Source organism: Thunnus maccoyii, chromosome 18, assembly GCF_910596095.1.
Source record: "Thunnus maccoyii chromosome 18, fThuMac1.1, whole genome shotgun sequence".
In the NCBI taxonomy this organism is placed as follows: domain Eukaryota; kingdom Metazoa; phylum Chordata; class Actinopteri; order Scombriformes; family Scombridae; genus Thunnus; species Thunnus maccoyii.
The window spans coordinates 29,051,699-29,071,908 of record NC_056550.1 but is presented as its reverse complement, the minus strand read 5'-3'; the positions used below and the strand labels follow the sequence as shown (position 1 = coordinate 29,071,908).

General features: G+C 41.0%; 1 protein-coding gene across 4 annotated transcripts in view; it reads left to right on the top strand.

Annotated features, from left to right (window-relative positions):
- The first annotated feature begins 104 nt into the window (after window positions 1-104).
- med15 (mediator complex subunit 15) overlaps window positions 105-20,210 on the top strand; it is a 26,788-nt gene continuing 6,682 nt past the window's right edge. The window contains exons 1-13 of one of the 4 annotated variants that reach the window (XM_042393288.1): window positions 105-274; window positions 3,154-3,241; window positions 3,351-3,402; window positions 3,495-3,518; window positions 3,668-3,832; window positions 4,064-4,320; window positions 10,914-11,258; window positions 13,366-13,530; window positions 18,531-18,674; window positions 19,190-19,308; window positions 19,399-19,526; window positions 19,963-20,097; window positions 20,189-20,210. The exon at window positions 20,189-20,210 is cut by the window's right edge and continues 42 nt beyond it. In XM_042393288.1, coding sequence (XP_042249222.1) covers window positions 210-274; window positions 3,154-3,241; window positions 3,351-3,402; window positions 3,495-3,518; window positions 3,668-3,832; window positions 4,064-4,320; window positions 10,914-11,258; window positions 13,366-13,530; window positions 18,531-18,674; window positions 19,190-19,308; window positions 19,399-19,526; window positions 19,963-20,097; window positions 20,189-20,210 — 1,709 coding nt within the window. In that variant the 5' untranslated portion in view covers window positions 105-209. Of the gene's footprint in view, window positions 275-3,153; window positions 3,242-3,350; window positions 3,403-3,494; window positions 3,519-3,667; window positions 3,833-4,060; window positions 4,321-10,913; window positions 11,259-13,365; window positions 13,531-18,530; window positions 18,675-19,189; window positions 19,309-19,398; window positions 19,527-19,962; window positions 20,098-20,188 lie in introns of all 4 variants that reach the window. The other 3 variants (XM_042393287.1, XM_042393290.1, XM_042393286.1) reach the window with 3 other exon arrangements.

The following is a 20,210-nucleotide window of genomic DNA, read 5'->3' as shown; positions in this document are numbered from 1 at the left end:
TAAAACTTGCTTTAGTGTCTTAAGAAGCATAAACCCAGCTGATTCTGCAGTGAACGCTTCGCCGCTCCGGCCAGCAGGCGGCGGCAGCGTCCATCAACACACTGCACAGCAGATCCGCCATTTTCCTCAGAGCGGAAGAAGGAAGAGCAGTGAGGGGAAAACATTAAACGTTTCTGCTGGATAATCCTCCAAAAATCACTTTTTCTGCCATGGACCCAGGACCGGACAGCGACTGGAGGAGCCCGCAGTTCCGACAGAAAGTCGTCGCTCAGATGTGAGAATAGTTGTTTTATTGTTGTTGTTTTGCGGCTAAATCACTGTTTCTGTTTCTGTTAGCCTCGTGAGCTAGCTGAGCTAATGCTAGCTCGGCTAGCGTTAGCGCTGCTGGAAACACGTATTAAAAACCCGCAAATTAACACCGAAATGTAAAAACACAAACATAACAGAGGTTTTCAAACATGACAGAAAACCTGCTAAGAATTGTTTAGCTTCACTCTTTCATTCGGCGTACATAAAAATGAACTAAAACAATATTTAATGTAATTTTCTGTCATATTTCATTATTAGCAGCTAAAGTTAGTCAGTTACACAGTTGTAGTTCTCACTTGTTTCCTGTTAATTATCTACCGAACATGTTTTGTAATTGTTAATGATTTAATGTCAACCAGAATAAAACGGGCAAAAATCTGATCTGATAAATGGCCAAGATCATACAGTAAATATTAAATAATAACCGATAAATACATTTAGCAGAGATGGAAGAAGTACTGAGATCCTTTACTGCAGTAAAAATACCAACACAGCAATGTAAAAATACTCCATTACAAGTAAAAGTATTGAAGTAAAAGTACATAAGTATTATGAGCTTGATGTAGTTAAAGTATTGCAGTAAAAGTAGTGGTTTGGTCCCTCTGACTGATATATTATTATATATGACATCATTAGATTATTAATAGTGAAGCATCAGTGTTAGAGCAGCATGTTACTGTTGTAGCTGCTGGAGGTGGAGCTAGTTTACACTACTTTATATACAGTTAGCTAGTTTAGTCCAGTGGTTCCCAACCTAGGGGTCGGGCCCCTCCAAAGGGTCAGCAGATAAATGTGAGGGGTGGTGAGATGATTAATGGGAGAGGAAAGAAGAAAAACAAAGTTCTGATACACAAATCTGTTTTCAGTTTTTGGACTTTTTCTCTAATCTTTGATTTTTGCTGAAATATTGGATCATTTGAACATTTATTGAAATGAAAGCATGTGAGAAGTTTAGAGGGAAAAATCACTATTTGGTGGAGCTGTTAACAACTCATAGACATGTGAAATGTGACCCCGACTACACACTGCTTTTTGTAAGACGTCAAAAGCCAAAAAGGTTGGAAACCACTGGTTTCATCTTTAACAATGTGTTGTATTTTAAAAGCTTGTTATATTATCCATTGTGTCAAATCTTCATCTGAAAAGTAACTAAAGCTGTCAAATAAATGTAGTGGAGTAGAAAGTACAATATTTCCCTCTGAAATGTAGAAAGTAGCATCACATGGAAATACTCAAGTAAAGTACAAGTACCTCAAAACTGTACTTCAGTACATTCCCCCCCTGCTGGGGGGGTCAGAGAGATTGTCAACATAGTGAATTGTTGTGGAGGAGAATCAGGCATCTTGTGCATTTTAACCCACACAGTCTGTAAATAGTTATTAATGATTAGAAACATATGTATTCCTGACCAGGGCACATCAGCACCATCCACAAGCCAAACGCTGGTTGATCGATTTCACCAGTCAAAGAAAACAACAGTAATCTATTGAGTGTCTGGTAACATTTGAACATTGATTAGTCATCTTTATTTATTATTATTTTTTATTTATTGACACTTTCACTGTGAGGTTTATCAAGGGATGCCACAGCGATGATTATATATGTTTTACTAGAAACATTCATCTATAAAACACAAACACATGTAGTAAATTATCAGGGATATGAAACTAAATCACACACAGCAGCAGTTTAATAATTGATGATATTACACATTTCTAGTTAACGTGGCATCAGATATATATTCATTCAGTTAATCTGTTTCTACACTGCAGCTCCTCTACTGATACACCTGCAGGCTGTTAGCAGCTGTGATTAAAGGATGAACATTCACTCTGTCACACCAAGCAGCAAAGATAAAGATTCATTCATTAAGTCTGTAAACGTCTGTGTGGTGCATGTCCTTCCTCCTCCTCCTCCTCCTCCTCCTCCTCTTCCTCCCTCTGCAGCTGAAGGGTTCAGTATTGTTCTTCGTGTTTGTTGCTTTGATGAAGTATTTATTGGCTTTTTATTGCACTTCCAGTAACGAACGTAGTCGTCGTCAACTGAGGTAAACTACGAGTTGTTTTCACTTCACCTGGTTCACTGTGTGTGTGCGCGTGTGTGTGAGAGTGAGTGTGTGTGTGTGTGTGTGTGTGCGCACGTGTGTGTGTGAGTGTGTGTGTGAGAGTGAGTGTGTGTGTGTGTGTGTGTGTGCGCACGTGTGTGTGTGAGTGTGTGTGTGAGAGTGAGTGTGTGTGTGTGTGCGCACGCGCACGTGTGTGTGTGTGTGCGCGCGCGCGTGTGTGTGTGCGTGTGTGTGTGTGTGTGTGTGTGTGTGCGTGCGTGTGTGTGTGCGTGTGTGTGTGCGCGCTTGTGTGTGTGTGAGTGTGTGTGTGTGTGTGTGTGCGCGCGTGTGTGTGTGCGTGTGCGTGTGTGTGTGCGTGTGTGCGTGTGAGCGTGTGTGTGCGTGTGTGCGTGCGTGCGTGCGTGCGTGCGTGCGCGTGTGCGTGTGTGTGTGTGTGTGTGTGTGTGTGTGTGTGTGGGAGCAGAGGTCAGAGAAGCAGCGCGACCATAAATCATAAAACAGACAATCAATATGTGTGATTCAGAGCTGCAACTATTAGATTATTAATTTGAAAGAAAATGAAATCTGCAACTATTTAGCTCATTGATGAATTGTTCATTGATCCTGCTCTGCTTCCTTACATGATAGTAAATGAATAAACATCTGGAGACGTTACGTCGCGCTGCAGGAAACAGTTTTCTGATGTTTTATGGACAAAATGAATGAAAAACGATGATCAGATTGAATAAATAAATGTGTTAGTCGCAGCTCTTGTGTGACTCCTGTGTCTTCCCTCCCAGCGAGGAGGCGATGAGGAAGGCAGGAACCGCTCACACCAAGTCTGGCAACGACATGGAGAACCACGTTTACGTCAAAGCCAAATCCAGAGTGAGTAGAGAGAGAGACACACTGCAGGACGACGTCTACACACACACACACACACACCTGCAGAGTCTGCTAAACCTTGTCATGACTGACGGCTCTTTTTTCCCTGCAGGAGGAGTATTTATCTCTGGTGGCGAGGCTGATCATACACTTCAGAGACATCCGTGAGTATCTGTTCACTGCAGCGGCTGTTTGTTTGATGTGTTGGCATGTTTGTGAGGTGAATGTCTGACTTGGACTTGTGTCTCGTTTACAGACAAGAAGACACTCGGAGGTCCAGGTAGGTGGACTTTTTGTTTGGATCTGTTTGGTTGAGTTTTCTTTGCTGTGTTCTGTCCTCTGCTGTCACTTCCAGACTCATGGTGTTCATGATTTCTGCTGTGCATGTTGGAGCTGCGTAATATTGTCTGTTGTCTACCCTTCTGCTAGATCCCATGAATGCCCTGACTAACCTGACAGGGGTTGGAGGGGGCCCGGGCGCCATCGGCATGGGGCCTCGCCCCACCGGTGCTTCAGTGGGTGGCATGGGGGCCATGGGGCAGATGCAGATAGGCCAGCATGCCATGGCAGGGGTGGCTGGAAACCCACAAGCCAGTGAGTGTGTTTCCTCCATGTGGTGTGTGTTTGATGCACATCTGCAGAGCGTTCAGTGGATGCTGGCTGCGTCTAAACGGCATATTTTGGCATCAGAGCCGGTCTTACTTTCAGTCTCTGCTTTGGCACGTTGTGTGTGTGTGTGTGTGTTTGAGACTCCAGACATCTCCTCAGACTGCCGCCGCGGCACCAACGGTTTCTGTCCTTTCACCTCCGTCTCCTCTGCAGTAGGGGGTCCAGGCCAGATGCCCATGCAGCAGATGGTGCAGGCGCAGCAGCAACAGCAGCAGCAGCAGTCCATCCAGTTCCAGCAGTTCCAGCAGGTGCAGCAGCAGCAGAACGCCATGCAGCAGCAGCAGTTCCAGGTGCAGCAGCAGCTGAGGGTGCAGCAGCAGCTGCAGCAGCAGCACCACCAGAACCAGCAGCTGCAGCAGCAGCACCAGAACCAGCAGCAGCAGCAGGCCCAGAACCAGCAGCAGCAGAACCAGGTACACAAGAGTTCCTCCACTCAGAGACCACGTAAGAGCACTTTAGTCCACAGGCGGCAAGGCTGTAGATTTATTATGATGTTCAGATATGAAAAATATTAAATCATGTTACTTCTCTAACTTGTTGTTCAGAGGAAAACACACATTTACCTGACAGATAAATGTTACTATACTTTAAATATAACAATTCAAATATGATGCATTATGATTCATTAAACAATCCAGCACTATATAAAACAGTTCAAATCTCCTCCTTGAACGGATGTCGTGTAAATTTCAGTACATAGTGCTATAATATAATATTTCTCTCACACGTCACTTTTAAGTAAAAATGAACGCAGGACTTTTACAGTATTTTTACTGTGCAGTATTAATAGTTGAGTACTTCTTCTACCACTGCCAATACCAACATTCCCAGTTAGAGAAAAGGTGAAAATAAAGCAAGACGGCGTTCGCTTCGAATCTGCCCCCGTTAGTCCAAACAGTGAACATCAAGCTCTGCTAACTAGATACTGTCATGCATGAATGATCAAATCACAGAGTAATCATTGTTTTTATTGTTTATCTTTTACTCTTAAACAAAAAAATCATGCCAGCAACTTTTTTTTTTTTAATATATCGTATTTAGTGTAGTGGACACCACGCAGCAACGGAGTCAATATGTTACTAAGAGCAAATAGTGTGAATACACATAGAAACATTAAATAACAACAACAACAGAGAGGACAGGTGTATTTTCAGTCACAGAAAAAAATGTACAAGAAAAATATTATTAAAAATTTGAATATTAAATATATTTTTTTACCTGTTTTTTTTTTTTTTTTTTTGCTTTGAGAATAAAGATATTTAACAGATATTCCTGAGCTACTTGGTGCATTTCCTCCACCCTCTCTCCAAGAGAGTCAAAAATGATATTCAGATGGAAATGTAGACGTACTACACCTTTAAACGGTATCAAAACGGCTTCCAAACATCTGTCCTCTGTAGTGGACACCAGGCATGAAAGGGCTTGATGCCTGGTGTCATGGCGGCAGATGTTTAGGTCTCTGGTTTAAAGCGATAAAGTTGTTGATTAAATATATTTAAATGCATTTGTCTAGATACCACATGCGGCGCTCAGCGGAAGCGTCTCCACACACAGGAAACTGAAATATTCAACTTTTTATATTTTAGTTTCTTGACTTTAAGTCGTATTAAAATCAGGTCGTATTCTTCTCTCTGAACTCTTTGGGTTCAGTAAATATACATATATATAAATATACATATATATATATATATATATATATGTATATTTATATATATAATAATGAAAAGGGAGAATTGAGGCGGTTCTTGTTTCTGTGTTCTGTTGGTAAAATGAAAAATACATGGAAATAATGTATTTCCATGTGTGAATGATTGTAAGGATGTTGCTGTTATGTCTGGAAATCAATACTTTGTATTAAGTACTAAGCAAAAATATTATGTTTTATGTAGGCATACGTGTGTTTAGAATTATGTTTTTAACATATATGGTGCAATATAAACCCACATATTCTACATATGTGATATCCCACACAAGTGATTTTATGTATTATGAAAAAAATGGCTTTATATTAACCGGATCAAGTGAAATTTAAAGAAAAAATTGTATTTGTCTGTGTGGTTCTTTCTATAATGTTGTGCCTGTCAGTGGTGAAAACAAGCACTGTAGTGGACTGAATGGAGACATTGATGGAGCGCTAATGCTCCAAAGGTTTACATTACTCTCACTCAGTACTGGACCAGTTTCAAAACTTTCCCCCATCAATCACTTAGACACAAAATGATGAGAAAACAGGGTCCAGGTTGAAAAATACTGAAGTTTCCCTTTAAGGTCAATTCATGCTTTCTGCATCGGCGTTGGCCGCGAGGGTCCGCGTGAGATAAACTTCGTCATCTGCCTGCGTGCAGCCCAAAATTTGTGACCGCGCAGACTGTACGACAACAGGCGCCGACTGTGCCAGAAAAAAACAACATGGATGCTTGTTTTGAAGAGCGGTTGTGCGAGGAGATGTGCCGTTACCCACGTTAATTCAGTTCATCTTTAAAGGAATACAAAGACATTTCAAACGGGGTTAAACTCCTGGCGAGAAATCGCTCGAACCCTTTGGAGAGATGATAATGCCTGCAGGTAAAAGTCGAGGCAGATTTGTCAAGGCCAAGAGAAAGCTGAAAGGAAGGAGCGGCGATGCAGGCGGCAGTGCCGACATACCTCCCATTATTTCAATGCTGGATTGACTCTCTGGCTTCATAAAACATCGTGCCACGGAATCGAACTTCCCAGCGGAGGTAATGTGAACTATTAAATCATTAAACGTATGACAGACGAGTGGCCACAGTCAATGCAAGCTAGCCTCTACTTAGCAACGTAGCTACAGGCTATTGTGTTGAGTGTGGCTGGCGAGTGTGCACGCATGACTAGTATGGCATGAAATAATCCTGCATTTTTGAGTTGCTACTGCATATGTATTATAAGTGTTATTAATGCTGACTAATTGTTCTTCGTATAATTAAGATATGTTACTATGATGTGTTTCAGTGTGAAGGATCTAGTGAACCTGTGGTGTTGCAGTCCAAGAGCATCGCTGCTGGTTCCCCTGCTGAACAAGTCCCTGTCTGTTCAGAAGGGAACGTTCCTCCGCCCGGTCCATCGGAACCATCGCTGCCCTCAGCATCCCCAGAAACGGCACCGTCCTCTTCCTCGTCAGCACCCTGTGTGTCTACCGCACCTTCATCCCCACCACCAACCTCACCTGTGACTCCTACCAAGTCAAAAAAGAGGAAGGAGCATCCGACACCTCTGCAGGAGGCTACGTTGGACAGGACGAAGAGACCGAACAGAGACGGAGAGGATGAAGATGAAGACGAAGAGGCACCGTTTGGTCAGATGGTAGCAGGGATGCTGATGAAGCTTCCACCACAAAAAAGGATGGAGGCCAAATCTGAAATCCAGCAGATACTTGACCGCATGCAGAAAGAGTTCTGTCAGGATGAAGCAGACCAGTAGATTTGTGGTCTGATGTCTTTAGTCTCTGAAAGGGACATTTATATTTTATACTTTTACTTTTTATAAATATATTTTCACCAATATTTTATACATGTTTATATATAAATTTCTATATCTGTGTAGTGATTGAGAATTTACTATATAAAAGCTTTATTGTATTATAGGTTAAACTCTTATTTTATATATCTATACTGAATATTTACACAGTATTCTTTATATATTTTATATCTATCTGTATAGACACATTTATAGACCTCCATATCTGTGGCTTGTTTCTTTTTTTTATTACAAAGGTTGTCACCCAATAAATACATTTCAAGAATCTGACAAGTCTCTCAAGAGTTTGTTTAACAGTAACTTTTAAAAGTATTTCATTTTTCAAAGATGACTCTTCGAGGTTTTAAGCTTTCAACTTTTATTATGCACGTCACAAAGTATCACAGCATGTTACAGAAATCAAAATCGACAACTTGTACACAGTACAGTTCTTTAGTTCGGTAGACCTCTTCTGCCATGGTACACATCTGACAGGTACCTGAAAACGTTTGGAGGTTTTGCTGAGTGCAGCCTTTGTTGCTCTTGTTGTAGACAGCTGCCTTGGATCCAGAAGGTTGCTGTTTCCCTCCACGTTGCCTCCACTCCCCTGGCTGATGATGGGGTTGTAGTGTCCGTGTAGGTGGCTGGGATGTATCTTGTGGTTACTGAATTTGCTGTGTCAGTACATGTTAGGAAGTTGCATAGAGCAACACAAGCCTTCACTATATTCACACTGTTATCTGGGCTGCGCTCAGTTGGACACTAAACATTATCCTTTGCGTCTAACAACTGCGGTAGTTGTAGGTCTGTTATCTGTTGCCATAGACAGTAAAAAAAAAAAAGTAGATGTAGCCGTGATGTCACCCATTGGTTTGTGGACTCCTGTTTTGAAGCCTCAAGTTTGCATTTTGACCGTCACCAGTTTGGATTTTTGGAGCCCAAAAGGACCATATTTGGATGAGAGCGTGGAGCTGACCCTAATGCTAGCTGCTAGCTTGTTTAGCATGGTGCACCACCGTTCCACTACCGGGGAACTGCAGAAGAGAAGAGTCTAGCTAGCGCCTTAGGGCCCTGTTGTGGTGGTGGTATCAGGCGCCTTTCATTGGAGTGTAGTGAGCGGGAGGGAGAGTAGACCTGAATGAGGGAGTTCAGGTAGGCAGGAACTGTTTTAGTTGCTGTTTTGTAAGCAAGTGTCAAGTTTTTGAATTTGATGCGGGCAGCAACTGTGAGCCAGTGGAGGGATATGAACAGCGGGATGACGTGCTGTTTTGGGCTGGTTGAAGACCAGACGTACCACCGTGTTCTGGATCATCTGCAGAGGTTTGAACATACATGCGGGGAGGCCTGCCAGTAAGGAGTTGCTGTAGTCAATGCTTGACATTATGAGATCCTGCACCAGGAGTTGTGCTGCATGCTCGGACGGGTAGGGTCTGATCTTCCCGATGTTGTACAGGACAAATCAACATGACCGAGCAATCGAGGCCACGTGAACCTTAAAGGTTAGTTGGTCATCGTTCATGACACCCAAGTTCCGGGCAGACGTTGTAGGTGTGAGTTTGGTTGATTCAAGCTGGATGCTGATGTTTTGTTGTATAAAGGGACTGACAGGGATGACAAGGAGCTCAGTCTTAGAGAGGTTAAGCTGAAGGTGGCGTTCTTTTCACCATGCCGATATATTGGCAAAGCATGACAAGATCCGAGCTGAGACTGTGTGGTCTTTCAGCGAGAATGACAGGAAGAGCTGGGAGTCATCAGTATAGCAGTGGTATGAGAAACCAAATGTTACAATTAACTTTTATGAGCTGAAAACAAACTGAAATAGTGACGGCTACACCTATACTCTGTGAATCTAGGGTTACACCATGGTTACATTACCTTACCAACGTTGTCGCCATGGTTGCGACTTGTCAATCACAAGGTAGCCACGCCCTAAAGCATAACCTGCTTTATCGTCTATTTTACTCTAAATGGGACCATAATTTATAAAACCATGCTGTATTGAAGAAGACTTAAAACTAGCGATCGAGACCATAAACTCATTAGGAAAGTGTTTAATGCGGTAATAAATCAAGTGAGAAGTAGGGTCATTTTCTCATAGACTTCCATACAATCCAAACTCTTTTAGGAACCAGTGGAGTCGCCCCCTGCTGGCCATTAGAGAGAATGCAGGTTTAAGGCACTTCCACATTGGCTTCACTTTTAAGACCTGGAGCTACCTGCTTGGAAGTAACAGTATAACAAATATCGCATATGATAGTAAAGATGACAGTAAACACAAAAACGATAAGCTAATGAATGTTACATATATTAATGCAGTACTATACTATGATGTGCAAACACGTGATTTATTGCGGTGATCAAGTAATTATGATGAAGAATAATTACCTGGATATGGAATCATCAGATTTTGATCCAACTGGGAAAGCCGCATCTCCCACAGAGGTGTGTGGATTGATGACATCTGTGCCTGGCAGGGTGGTTGGTGGTGGTTCCATTGATGAGCTTCAAATGGAAACCTCTCTCCTTGAATATGACACCATGATTTCCCAATGGAGTGGGTCCGTTTGTAGTTGAAGTAGTTGCTGCTGGACTTCGGAGGTGCTTTGATTTGCACATGCAATGGTGCCCAAACACAGTGAAAAGTTCCAAATCATCCAGAAATGTTGTGCAATGTCTTCCCACTGTGCTTGGGATGGGAAGGCAACAAACTGGCTGCAGGCTACTCCATAGAGCTTGGCTCACCTCAGGAATAATCTTTGACACGGTGCTACGGCCCAATCTGTAACTAGCTGCTGTACTTTGCTGTGAAGATTCTGTTGCTAAAAAGGGCAAAGTCACAGCCGGCCTTTCAGTTACATCCACAGGAGCCCTGTCTGTTTTTCTGTGCTCAATATGAGTGGAAATGCTGAAGTACTGGTGATGCTTCTCATATCTCTGTACTGTGTTACCCGTCCCTGGTCCTATTCTCATTAAGCGCTTACACACTACATTTTCTTGTTTGGCTTTTTCTTGTTGTTCAGCCAAAAACAACAAACACAGGAGCTCTTCTTGCTATCATGAGCTCACCATCTTCTTTCCTAATGTGCACGCGTAGAAAGTGTCTACATAGCAGACCGATGCAGACCAAAGACCTGCCTTTCTGGTAATAAGCTGCCCCAAAGTGTCTAGTATGAATTAGACAGGTGTGCGATTCTTACACCATTCTTGTACCTTTAAACATACAAGTTTACAAAACCAAGATTACTGGCACAAACATTAGTATACACATTTACAAAAAACAGGTACAAATTTAAATGTACAAATTTACAAAACCAAGTTTACAGGTATAAACTTAAATTTACAAATTACAGGTACAAATGTAAACATAGAAGTTCACAAAACTGTTACAGGTACAAAATCAAAACCTGTGTTGAAGGACTGTTTTATGAACTAAATAGTGTTCCATATTTGTTTTAGTTCCCTTCCTCTTAAAATGAAGACGTCCCCAAACACGTTTTATTCCCTCACTGTTTGCTTCCTGTGCTTGCAGATGCACCAGTCGAGGATTCAGCAGCAACAGCAGATGGTGCAGCTTCAGCTCCAGCAGCAGCAGCATGCTCAGGCTCAAGCTCAGGCCCAGGCTCAAGCTCAAGCTCAGGCTCAGGCTCAGGCTCAGGCTCAGGCTCAGTCCATTCAGCACATGGTTCAGCAGCAGCAGCAGCAGCAGGCCCAGGCTCAGGCTCAGCCGGGTCAGATGCCTCAACATACCCAGCAGCAGCAGCAGCAGCAGGCCGGCATGGTGCCTCAGTCTCTGGCTGCTCAGCACGTTCCCATCAACTCGCTGAGTCAGCAGCAGCAACAGCAGCAGCACCAGATGAAGATCCAGGCCTTCCAGGTGAGACTGCGGACTCACTGCTGATGTGTTCACTGTTTGCATATCTGCAGCATGTTCACAACCTTTTGTAAGAATCTTGTTCATATCACCTGCAGCTGTACAGGTTGTTAAAATTTACACTTCAGAGAAAAACTCAACCAAGGTGTAAGTTGGACAAACAAAATGGCCTCTAAAGAAAAGCAGAAAAACTGCAAAACCTCTGTTTAAATTAACGTCCTGTTTAAACTGTAGTACAAGCAGTTACTGATTTTACACTATTAAAGGCTGCAAATGAGTCCATGAGCTTCAGTCCTTGTTTCACTTTCCCCTGTCCTTCATCTGAGAAACAACTTAAATGTACAAATTCTCAAAATGTACATTACAGGTGCAAACTTAAATGTACAAGTTTACAAAACAAAGATTACAGGTACAAATTTAAGTATATAAATGTAAAAAACTAAGATTACAGGTACAAACTTAAGTATATAAATGTAAAAACTAAGATTACAGGTACAAACATAAGTATATAAATGTAAAAACTAAGATTACAGGTACAAATTTAAGTATATAAATGTAAAAAACTAAGATTACAGGTACAAATTTAAGTATATAAATGTAAAAACTAAGATTACAGGTACAAATTTCAGTATATAAATGTAAAAACTAAGATTACAGGTACAAATTTCAGTATATAAATGTAAAAACTAAGATTACAGGTACAAATTTAAGTATATAAATGTAAAAACTAAGATTACAGGTACAAATTTAAGTATATAAATGTAAAAAACTAAGATTACAGGTACAAACTTAAGTATATAAATGTAAAAAAACTAAGATTACAGGTACAAACTTAAGTATATAAATGTAAAAACTAAGATTACAGGTACAAATTTATGTATATAATTTTACAAAAATAAGATTACAGGTGCAAATTTAAGTATATAAATGTAAAAACTAAGATTACAGGTATAAACTTAAGTATATAAATGTAAAAACTAAGATTACAGGTACAAATTTATGTATATAATTTTACAAAACTAAGATTACAGGTATAAACTTAAGTATATAAATGTAAAAACTAAGATTACAGGTACAAACATAAGTATATAAATGTAAAAAAACTAAGATTACAGGTGCAAACATAAGTATATAAATGTAAAAACTAAGATTACAGGTACAAATTAAAGTATATAAATGTAAAAACTAAGATTACAGGTGCAAACATAAGTATATAAATGTAAAAACTAAGATTACAGGTACAAATTAAAGTATATAAATGTAAAAACTAAGATTACAGGTGCAAACTTAAGTATATAAATGTAAAAAACTAAGATTAGAGGTACAAACATAAGTATATAAATGTAAAAAACTAAGATTACAGGTGCAAACATAAGTATATAAATGTAAAAACTAAGATTACAGGTACAAATTAAAGTATATAAATGTAAAAACTAAGATTACAGGTGCAAACTTAAGTATATAAATGTAAAAAACTAAGATTAGAGGTACAAACATAAGTATATAAATGTAAAAACTAAGATTACAGGTACAAATTAAAGTATATAAATGTAAAAACTAAGATTACAGGTGCAAACTTAAGTATATAAATGTAAAAACTAAGATTACAGGTACAAATTTAAATATATAAATGTAAAAAATAAGATTACAGGTACAAACATAAGTATATAAATGTAAAAACTAAGATTACAGGTACAAATTTAAATATATAAATGTAAAAAATAAGATTACAGGTACAAACATAAGTATATAAATGTAAAAAGGTACAGGTGCAAACTTGGAAAACCTGCATTTAAATTAAACTGTACTTCTTCAAACTGTAGTACAGCAGTTCGTGGTTTTACACTTTTAAAGATTAAATGAGTCCGTGAGCTTCAGTCGTGGTTTCCCTCTGAAGTTTGCTGTCTTTCATCTCAGAAACATCTAATTCAGCTGCACACGGTTGGAAAAAGTTCAGAGTCTCTTTTCACTGAATCTGTTTATCCAGACTATCTGCCGTTGTGTCCAGTTTACCCCAGAAACCTTTTCTACACAGATGCAGGGTTCAGTAGTCTTGCTTACCCATCCCTCTGCTTGCATGCTTTGCATTGTGTGCGTGTGTGTATGTAAGCAGGCCCGGGCCATGCAGCAGCAGCAGCAGCAGCAGCAGGTCCAGCAGGCGCAGCAAGCAGCGCAGCAAGCCCAGCAGGCCGCAGCACAGGCACAGCTCAACGCTGCCGCTGCAGCTGCCGCCGGCGTGCCAGGACAGGTGAGACTGCAGTCGCCGCAAGCTCAGGTGCTTTTAACACGTCTGAATAACACCACACGCTGCTGCAAACAACACTGAGCAGATTTTCACTGGGACTGCTGGTCCTTCACTTTACAAATCTGTCACTTTTATCTTTGGGGAAATGTTTTAAAATCTTTATACCTGAAACACACAAATGTGACTAATTAACCGAAAGCAGTGAAGTAACAAAAAAGGGTTTAAAGATAGAAATTTTATGTCGTTTCTTTTGTGCTTTTTATTGAGAGAATTAATCAAGAAATGTAAACAGTTTTACATCTTTCTCTTACAAGAACTCTTCTCTCTCTTTTCCCTTCGTGAAAATACAAATAACCAAAGAGAGACAAACAACGACGACATCAGCAAGACACAGTGACAGTTATAAATATAATAGAGTTAACACAATAAAAATAAAATTTTTCTGTTTAGGAAGATTATTTTACCACAAAAAATAATCACTGTAGCGCCACATAAAACCCAAAACCTGCAGACTTCAGATAATCTTCACTGAGAATATTTAGTATCTGTTCAGTCATCCGTCCACTTCTACTAACTAAATAACCTTTAATTTGATCATTTAGAGTTCAGACATTTTAGGAATTATTTGTATCTCTGTCTGTCTGTCTGTCGTCTAATAATATTTTTATTGAAATCAGTATAATATATTGATAATGAATAATTTAACAATTTAAATATGTGATTTTAAAGGTTGAATTCCACTCGAGTTCAGCTGTGTTTTAACTCTGCATCATGATTGGATTTAGCTGCTGCCTCGTTTAGTTTTGTGGAATAACTGAGATGTCGACAGCTGGTGAAAAATCAATCTATACATTAAGTTTATTTTTAGCTAACGCTAGCTGTCGCTATCAGCAGCTAGCTTCTACTTGATGTAGATCTGTAGTTTTATCTGTGCAGTAGATTTCACTTTTTTTTGTTTGATTCTCTGGAGATTTTGTTTATTAAAAAGCAAATTTAATCCCATAAAACAAAAACAAAAGCAATTACTCCCAACAAAACAGTTAAAATAACAGCAGATATAAATTGTAATGTACAGAAAGTCTAAACACCTTCAGCTTAACCTCTCTAAAACCGAGCTCCTTGTCATCCCAGCCAGTCCTTCCATACAACAAAACACCAGCATCCAGCTGGAATCAACCCAACTCATGCCCACAAAGTCTGCCCGAAATGACCAGCTAACCTTTAAGGCTCATGTGGCCTCGACTGCTCGATCATGTCGATTCGCCCTGTACAACATCAGGAAGATCAGATCCTTCCTGTCTGAGCATGCAGCACGACTCCTGGTTCAGGCTCTCGTTATATCACGCATCGACTACTGCAACTCCTTACAGGCCTCCCTGCATGTAAACTTAAACCTCTGCAGATGATCCAGAACACGACAGCGTGTTCAACCAGCCCCAAAACAGCACATATCACCCCGCTGTTGATATCCCTCCACTGGCTCCCAGTTGCTCCCGCCTACCTGAACTCCCTCCTTCAGGTCTACACTCCCTCCCCCCCCACTACGCTCTGCCAACGAAAGGCGCCTGGTACCACAACAGGACCCTGAGTCACCAGCTAGACTCTTCTCCTCTGTAGTTCCCCGGTGGTGGAACGAGTTACCAAACTCTGTTCGATCTGCAGAGTCCCTCTCGATCTTTAAGAAAAGACTAAAGACCAGCTCTTTCAGGAACATCTCTGCACTTGATGAACTGTAGGGTGAAAAAAAACCCCAAAAAACAAAAAACATACTTCTATGCACTCTAATCGTTGCCTTGTTGCACTGCCTGTTGGCATCTACGTCCTATCAGGCCCAAACTTAAGCTTTATGGCACTTTACTGGTGTTGTCGTCTCCTGACTGGATCCCTGCTTGTGTTGTATCAGTCTCATATGTATGTCGCTTTAGATAAAAGCGTCTGCTAAATGTAATGTAATGTAAACAGGAGTTTAGTGCCGTTTCTGCTGTTTGGTTTTTATCATAGACTTTATGAAAACATGGACGTCGTTACCGTGACGTCACTCGTTGGTTTCTGAAGAGCGGTTTTGAAGCTCAAAGTGAGCCGCTCCGGCCGTCGCCATCTTGGCAGTGCGTGACGCTGCCTAACTCCCAGCCAATCAAAAATGGGCAAAGAGGCGGGGCTGAACGGCTGAAACAAGCCACCTAGCGGCTGGCGGACCTGTCACTCAAAGCAGCCATGTCCTTCATTATGCAGAACTTTACGGCTTAATAAAATTTAAACAGGTGAGTTATAAAAAAATTCACCCCCCGTACAGTTGTCATGAAAGAGGAAATCAGCTACAGAGACCTAAACCGTTGTTTGTACCAGGCTGTAAACATGTTTATTTCTGCTGTAAAGTTTAACATGGGGGTCTATGGGGATTGACTCGCTTTTAGAGCCTCAAGTGGTCGTTCAAGGAACTGCAGTTTTTGGCTTCGTTTTACAGCCCCGGAGGTTGATGCTCGGTTTTTAGTTGTTTTGTAGTTACTGACATCCAGAAGTGTTGTAGCTGCACACAGATGCTGCACCAGTGAGACGAGTCTTTGCATCCTGGAGCTCAATAGATGTAGTTTACTTACTTAAATAGATTATAGACTCTGGTCACATGACACTCGCATGATATACGTACAAAAACCTATTATATCACTCATATCAACATATTATATATACAGTCACAGGTGCATATACATATAATACATAGAAATATAGAAAGAGCACACTAGAAATACATCAGGCCAGTAGCCGTCATACTCTAGATTCAAATAGAGACGCCACTTTATCCAAATATGGGAAATAAGGAATAAATTCATACCTGCAGAGAACATGGCAACAATAAACAATCAATCACAGGAAGAGTCTCATATTAAAGTCCTCATTCAGACGTCTTGCTGTGAGAGTATCCAGTGAATAAAGTCGCTGTCGCCTTGTTTAACGGAGAGTTTAATAGCGTCGATATATCTGAGAGAGGATGAGGATGAGGATGAGTCCTGCTGGGCTTCGTTAAGAAGGACGGCAGCTGGTCTCGTTACATCCTGCTAACGAATAGCTCGTCTGTGCTCGGTGATCCTAGTTCTGAGGATTGTTTTTCCAATATAAGCGAGACCACGGGGAGCTTTCAGCGTCTATATGTTACATGTTTCCTGATATATATCACGATATCACGTCCTTCACATTAAAGCTCAGATCATCTGAGAAACACTTGAGTCAGTGAACGTTACAGGACATCATGCAGCTCGCTCAACCACAGTTCACCCAGCGCTGATATTCCATCTCCAACCCCTGAAACATCCCCATCACTGTCGTCATGGTAACCTTTTCTTTCTCTCTCTCTCAGGCTGACACAGAAACACTAATGCATGCTTTTATAACCTCCAGGCCTGAATATCGCAGCGCTCTCGTTTTCACAGCCTGAAACACTGAAGACGAGCACAGAGCTCATAAACCACCTGTTGTAAAGTCAACCAATCACAGCTGGTCTCTGGACAGTCTGCTGATTGTTTTTAGCCTGGCTGTGACTTCAGGTGTCTCGTCATTTATTGTTTTTTATTTATCTATTGTTGCTTCATTTTTTATTTGTTGTTTTGCTCTTTTGTGCCTTTGCTCTGTTTGCTTTTGTTTTTGTCTTTCAGTCTCGTGCAGCACATCAGCCTACAGCCACCGTATGAAATGTGCTCAATAAAGATCGATTGTTTGATTGACTAATTAATAACCTGACTGCAGTGCAGTGGTGGAAAATAATGAAGTTCATTTACTTAAGTACTCAATTTACTCAAGTGTACTTAAGTACAGTTTTGAGGTACTTGTACTTTACTTGAGTATTAAATATTAGTAAATATTGTACTTTCTACTCCACTACACTTATTTGACAGCTTTAGTTACTTTTCAGATGAAGATTTGACACAATGGATAATATAACAAGCTTTTAAAATACAACACATTGTTAAAGATGAAACCAGTGGTTTCCAACCTTTTTGTCTTTTGACGTCTTACAAAAAGCAGTGTGTAGTCGGGGTCACATTTCACATGTCTATGAGTTGTTAACAGCTCCACCAAATAGTGATTTTTCCCTCTAAACTTCTCACATGCTTTCATTTCAATAAATGTTCAAATGATCCAATATTTCAGCAAAAATCAAAGATTAGAGAAAAAGTCCAAAAACTGAAAACAGATTTGTGTATCAGAACTTTGTTTTTTCTTCTTTCCTCTCCCATTAATCATCTCACCACCCCTCAGATTTATCTGCTGACCCTTTGGAGGGGCCCGACCCCTAGGTTGGGAACCACTGGACTAAACTAGCTAACTGTATATAAAGTAGTGTAAACTAGCTCCACCTCCAGCAGCTACAACAGTAACATGCTGCTCTAACACTGATGCTTCACTATTAATAATCTAATGATGTCATATATAATAATATATCAGTCAGAGGGACCAAACCACTACTTTTACTGCAATACTTTAACTACATCAAGCTCATAATACTTATGTACTTTTACTGCAATACTTTAACTACGTCAAGCTCATAATACTTATGTACTTTTACTGCAATACTTTAACTACATCAAGCTCATAATACTTATGTACTTTTACTGCAATACTTTAACTACATCAAGCTCATAATACTTATGTACTTTTACTGCAATACTTTAACTACATCAAGCTCATAATACTTATGTACTTTTACTGCAATACTTTAACTACATCAAGCTCATAATACTTATGTACTTTTACTGCAATACTTTAACTACATCAAGCTCATAATACTTATGTACTTTTACTGCAATACTTTAACTACATCAAGCTCATAATACTTATGTACTTTTACTGCAATACTTTAACTACATCAAGCTCATAATACTTATGTACTTTTACTGCAATACTTTAACTACATCAAGCTCATAATACTTATGTACTTTTACTGCAGTAAATGATCTGAATACTTCTTCCACCACTGCTGCAGTGCTTCCTCTCTGCTCATCTGTCCTGTTGTCTCTGCTGTGTCTCCTCCTCTGAAGTTGGTCCGTCCTGGGATTCAGATTCAGGCCCGGCTGCCCCGAGCTGCCCTGAACCCGTCCATCCCTCCTCCAAACGCTGCTGCAGCTGCCGCCGCCGCGGCTGCAGCGGCTGCTGCGGTGGGAGGACAGAACATGACACAGCAGGTATTCCTCCCCCAGCCTGACCTCTGACCTCTGACCTCTCCCCCCAGAGTGTGTACTGTCAGCTCACCTCCCTGCTGGAGAACAGGAGGAATGATTACAGCGAGGAAAAGCTCTTTCACTGTTCATATGGTCACCTGACTGCTGGTTTAACACACTGGGAACACTGGGAACTCGTCCTTTAAAGCCAAAACATTCATATATCTGGTTATTTATCATTACTGATAATAACAGAAGGAACATTTTCTATCAGGAGTTCTGGTTTCGTTAGAAAGAAAGAGTCGGTTCAGATGTAACAGCTGCTCATGAGAGAACTTTGAGTCAGAACTGAAAATGTCTTTTATAGTTTTATTGTTTTTCAGATACATTTCTTTAGTTTTGTTCATTATAAAACATTTAATCAGTAAAAATATCAGCAGATATAAACTGAAATACACACAAAGTCTAAACAGTTGTAGCTTCTCTTCCTCTGATTGGTTCACTCTCCTTCTCCTCTGTCCAATCACCTTCCTCCACAGGTACAGCAGCATACGATGATGTCATCGCCCTCTCCGGTGCAGGTCCAGACGCCGCAGTCGATGCCTCCCCCTCCCCAGCCGTCCCCGCAGCCCCCGACCTCACAGCCCAACTCAGCCAGGTACGCCAGGCGTTCAGCGGGTACCGCCCTCCCGATCATGTGACGCCGGTATGTTTTAAAAAACGTCTCCTACCTACTTCCTGTCCGCAGCTCCGGTCCCACTCCGTCTCCGGGGGGATTCCAGCCCAGCCCGTCCCCTCAGCCCTCACAGAGTCCCGCCAACGCCAGAACCCCCCAGAACTACGGCGTCCCGTCCCCCGGCCCGCTCAACACTCCAGGTTTGACTTACTGACAGTGAAGTAAAGACGAAGAAGAGTCCAGAATCCTTCTGGGAGTCAAATATGAACGCAGACGTTAAACACGTTGATATATTCAGTGTGACGCCGCCGTCGACACATTTAAACTCTCTGATGAAGAGTTAACAGCCGAAAAGCTTCAAAAACAACTGAAACATCTTCATAGAAACATAAAAACAGTAGAAATAGAAACTGTGATCATAATGAAGCTTCCAGACAATCTGAAACTCAATAAAGTTTATTCAAAGATGACGACGGCGTCCTCGACAACAAGAACAGCAAGTAAGAAGATCAAAGTTCAGGCTCGTAGTTTTGACTTTGACCGTTTCTGACCAATCACAGAACAGAAAGCTTTGTGTTGAAGTCAGGTGACTTTAAGTGAGGAGTGTCCCGGTAACCGTCCTCACCTGTCCTGCAGGTAACCCCAGCTCGGTGATGAGTCCGGCGGGCGCCACGTCTCTGGAGGACCAGCAGTACATGGAGAAGCTCAAACAGCTGTCCAAGTACATCGAGCCTCTGCGCAGGATGATCAACAAGATCGACAAGAACGAAGGTCGGTGCCGCTCGCTCAACGCCGTCCGCTGAACGTTTAAACTTCATGAAATAAAAAACAGCTTTTTAACTTGTTGTGTTTCTGCCAACAGACAGAAAGAAGGATCTGAGTAA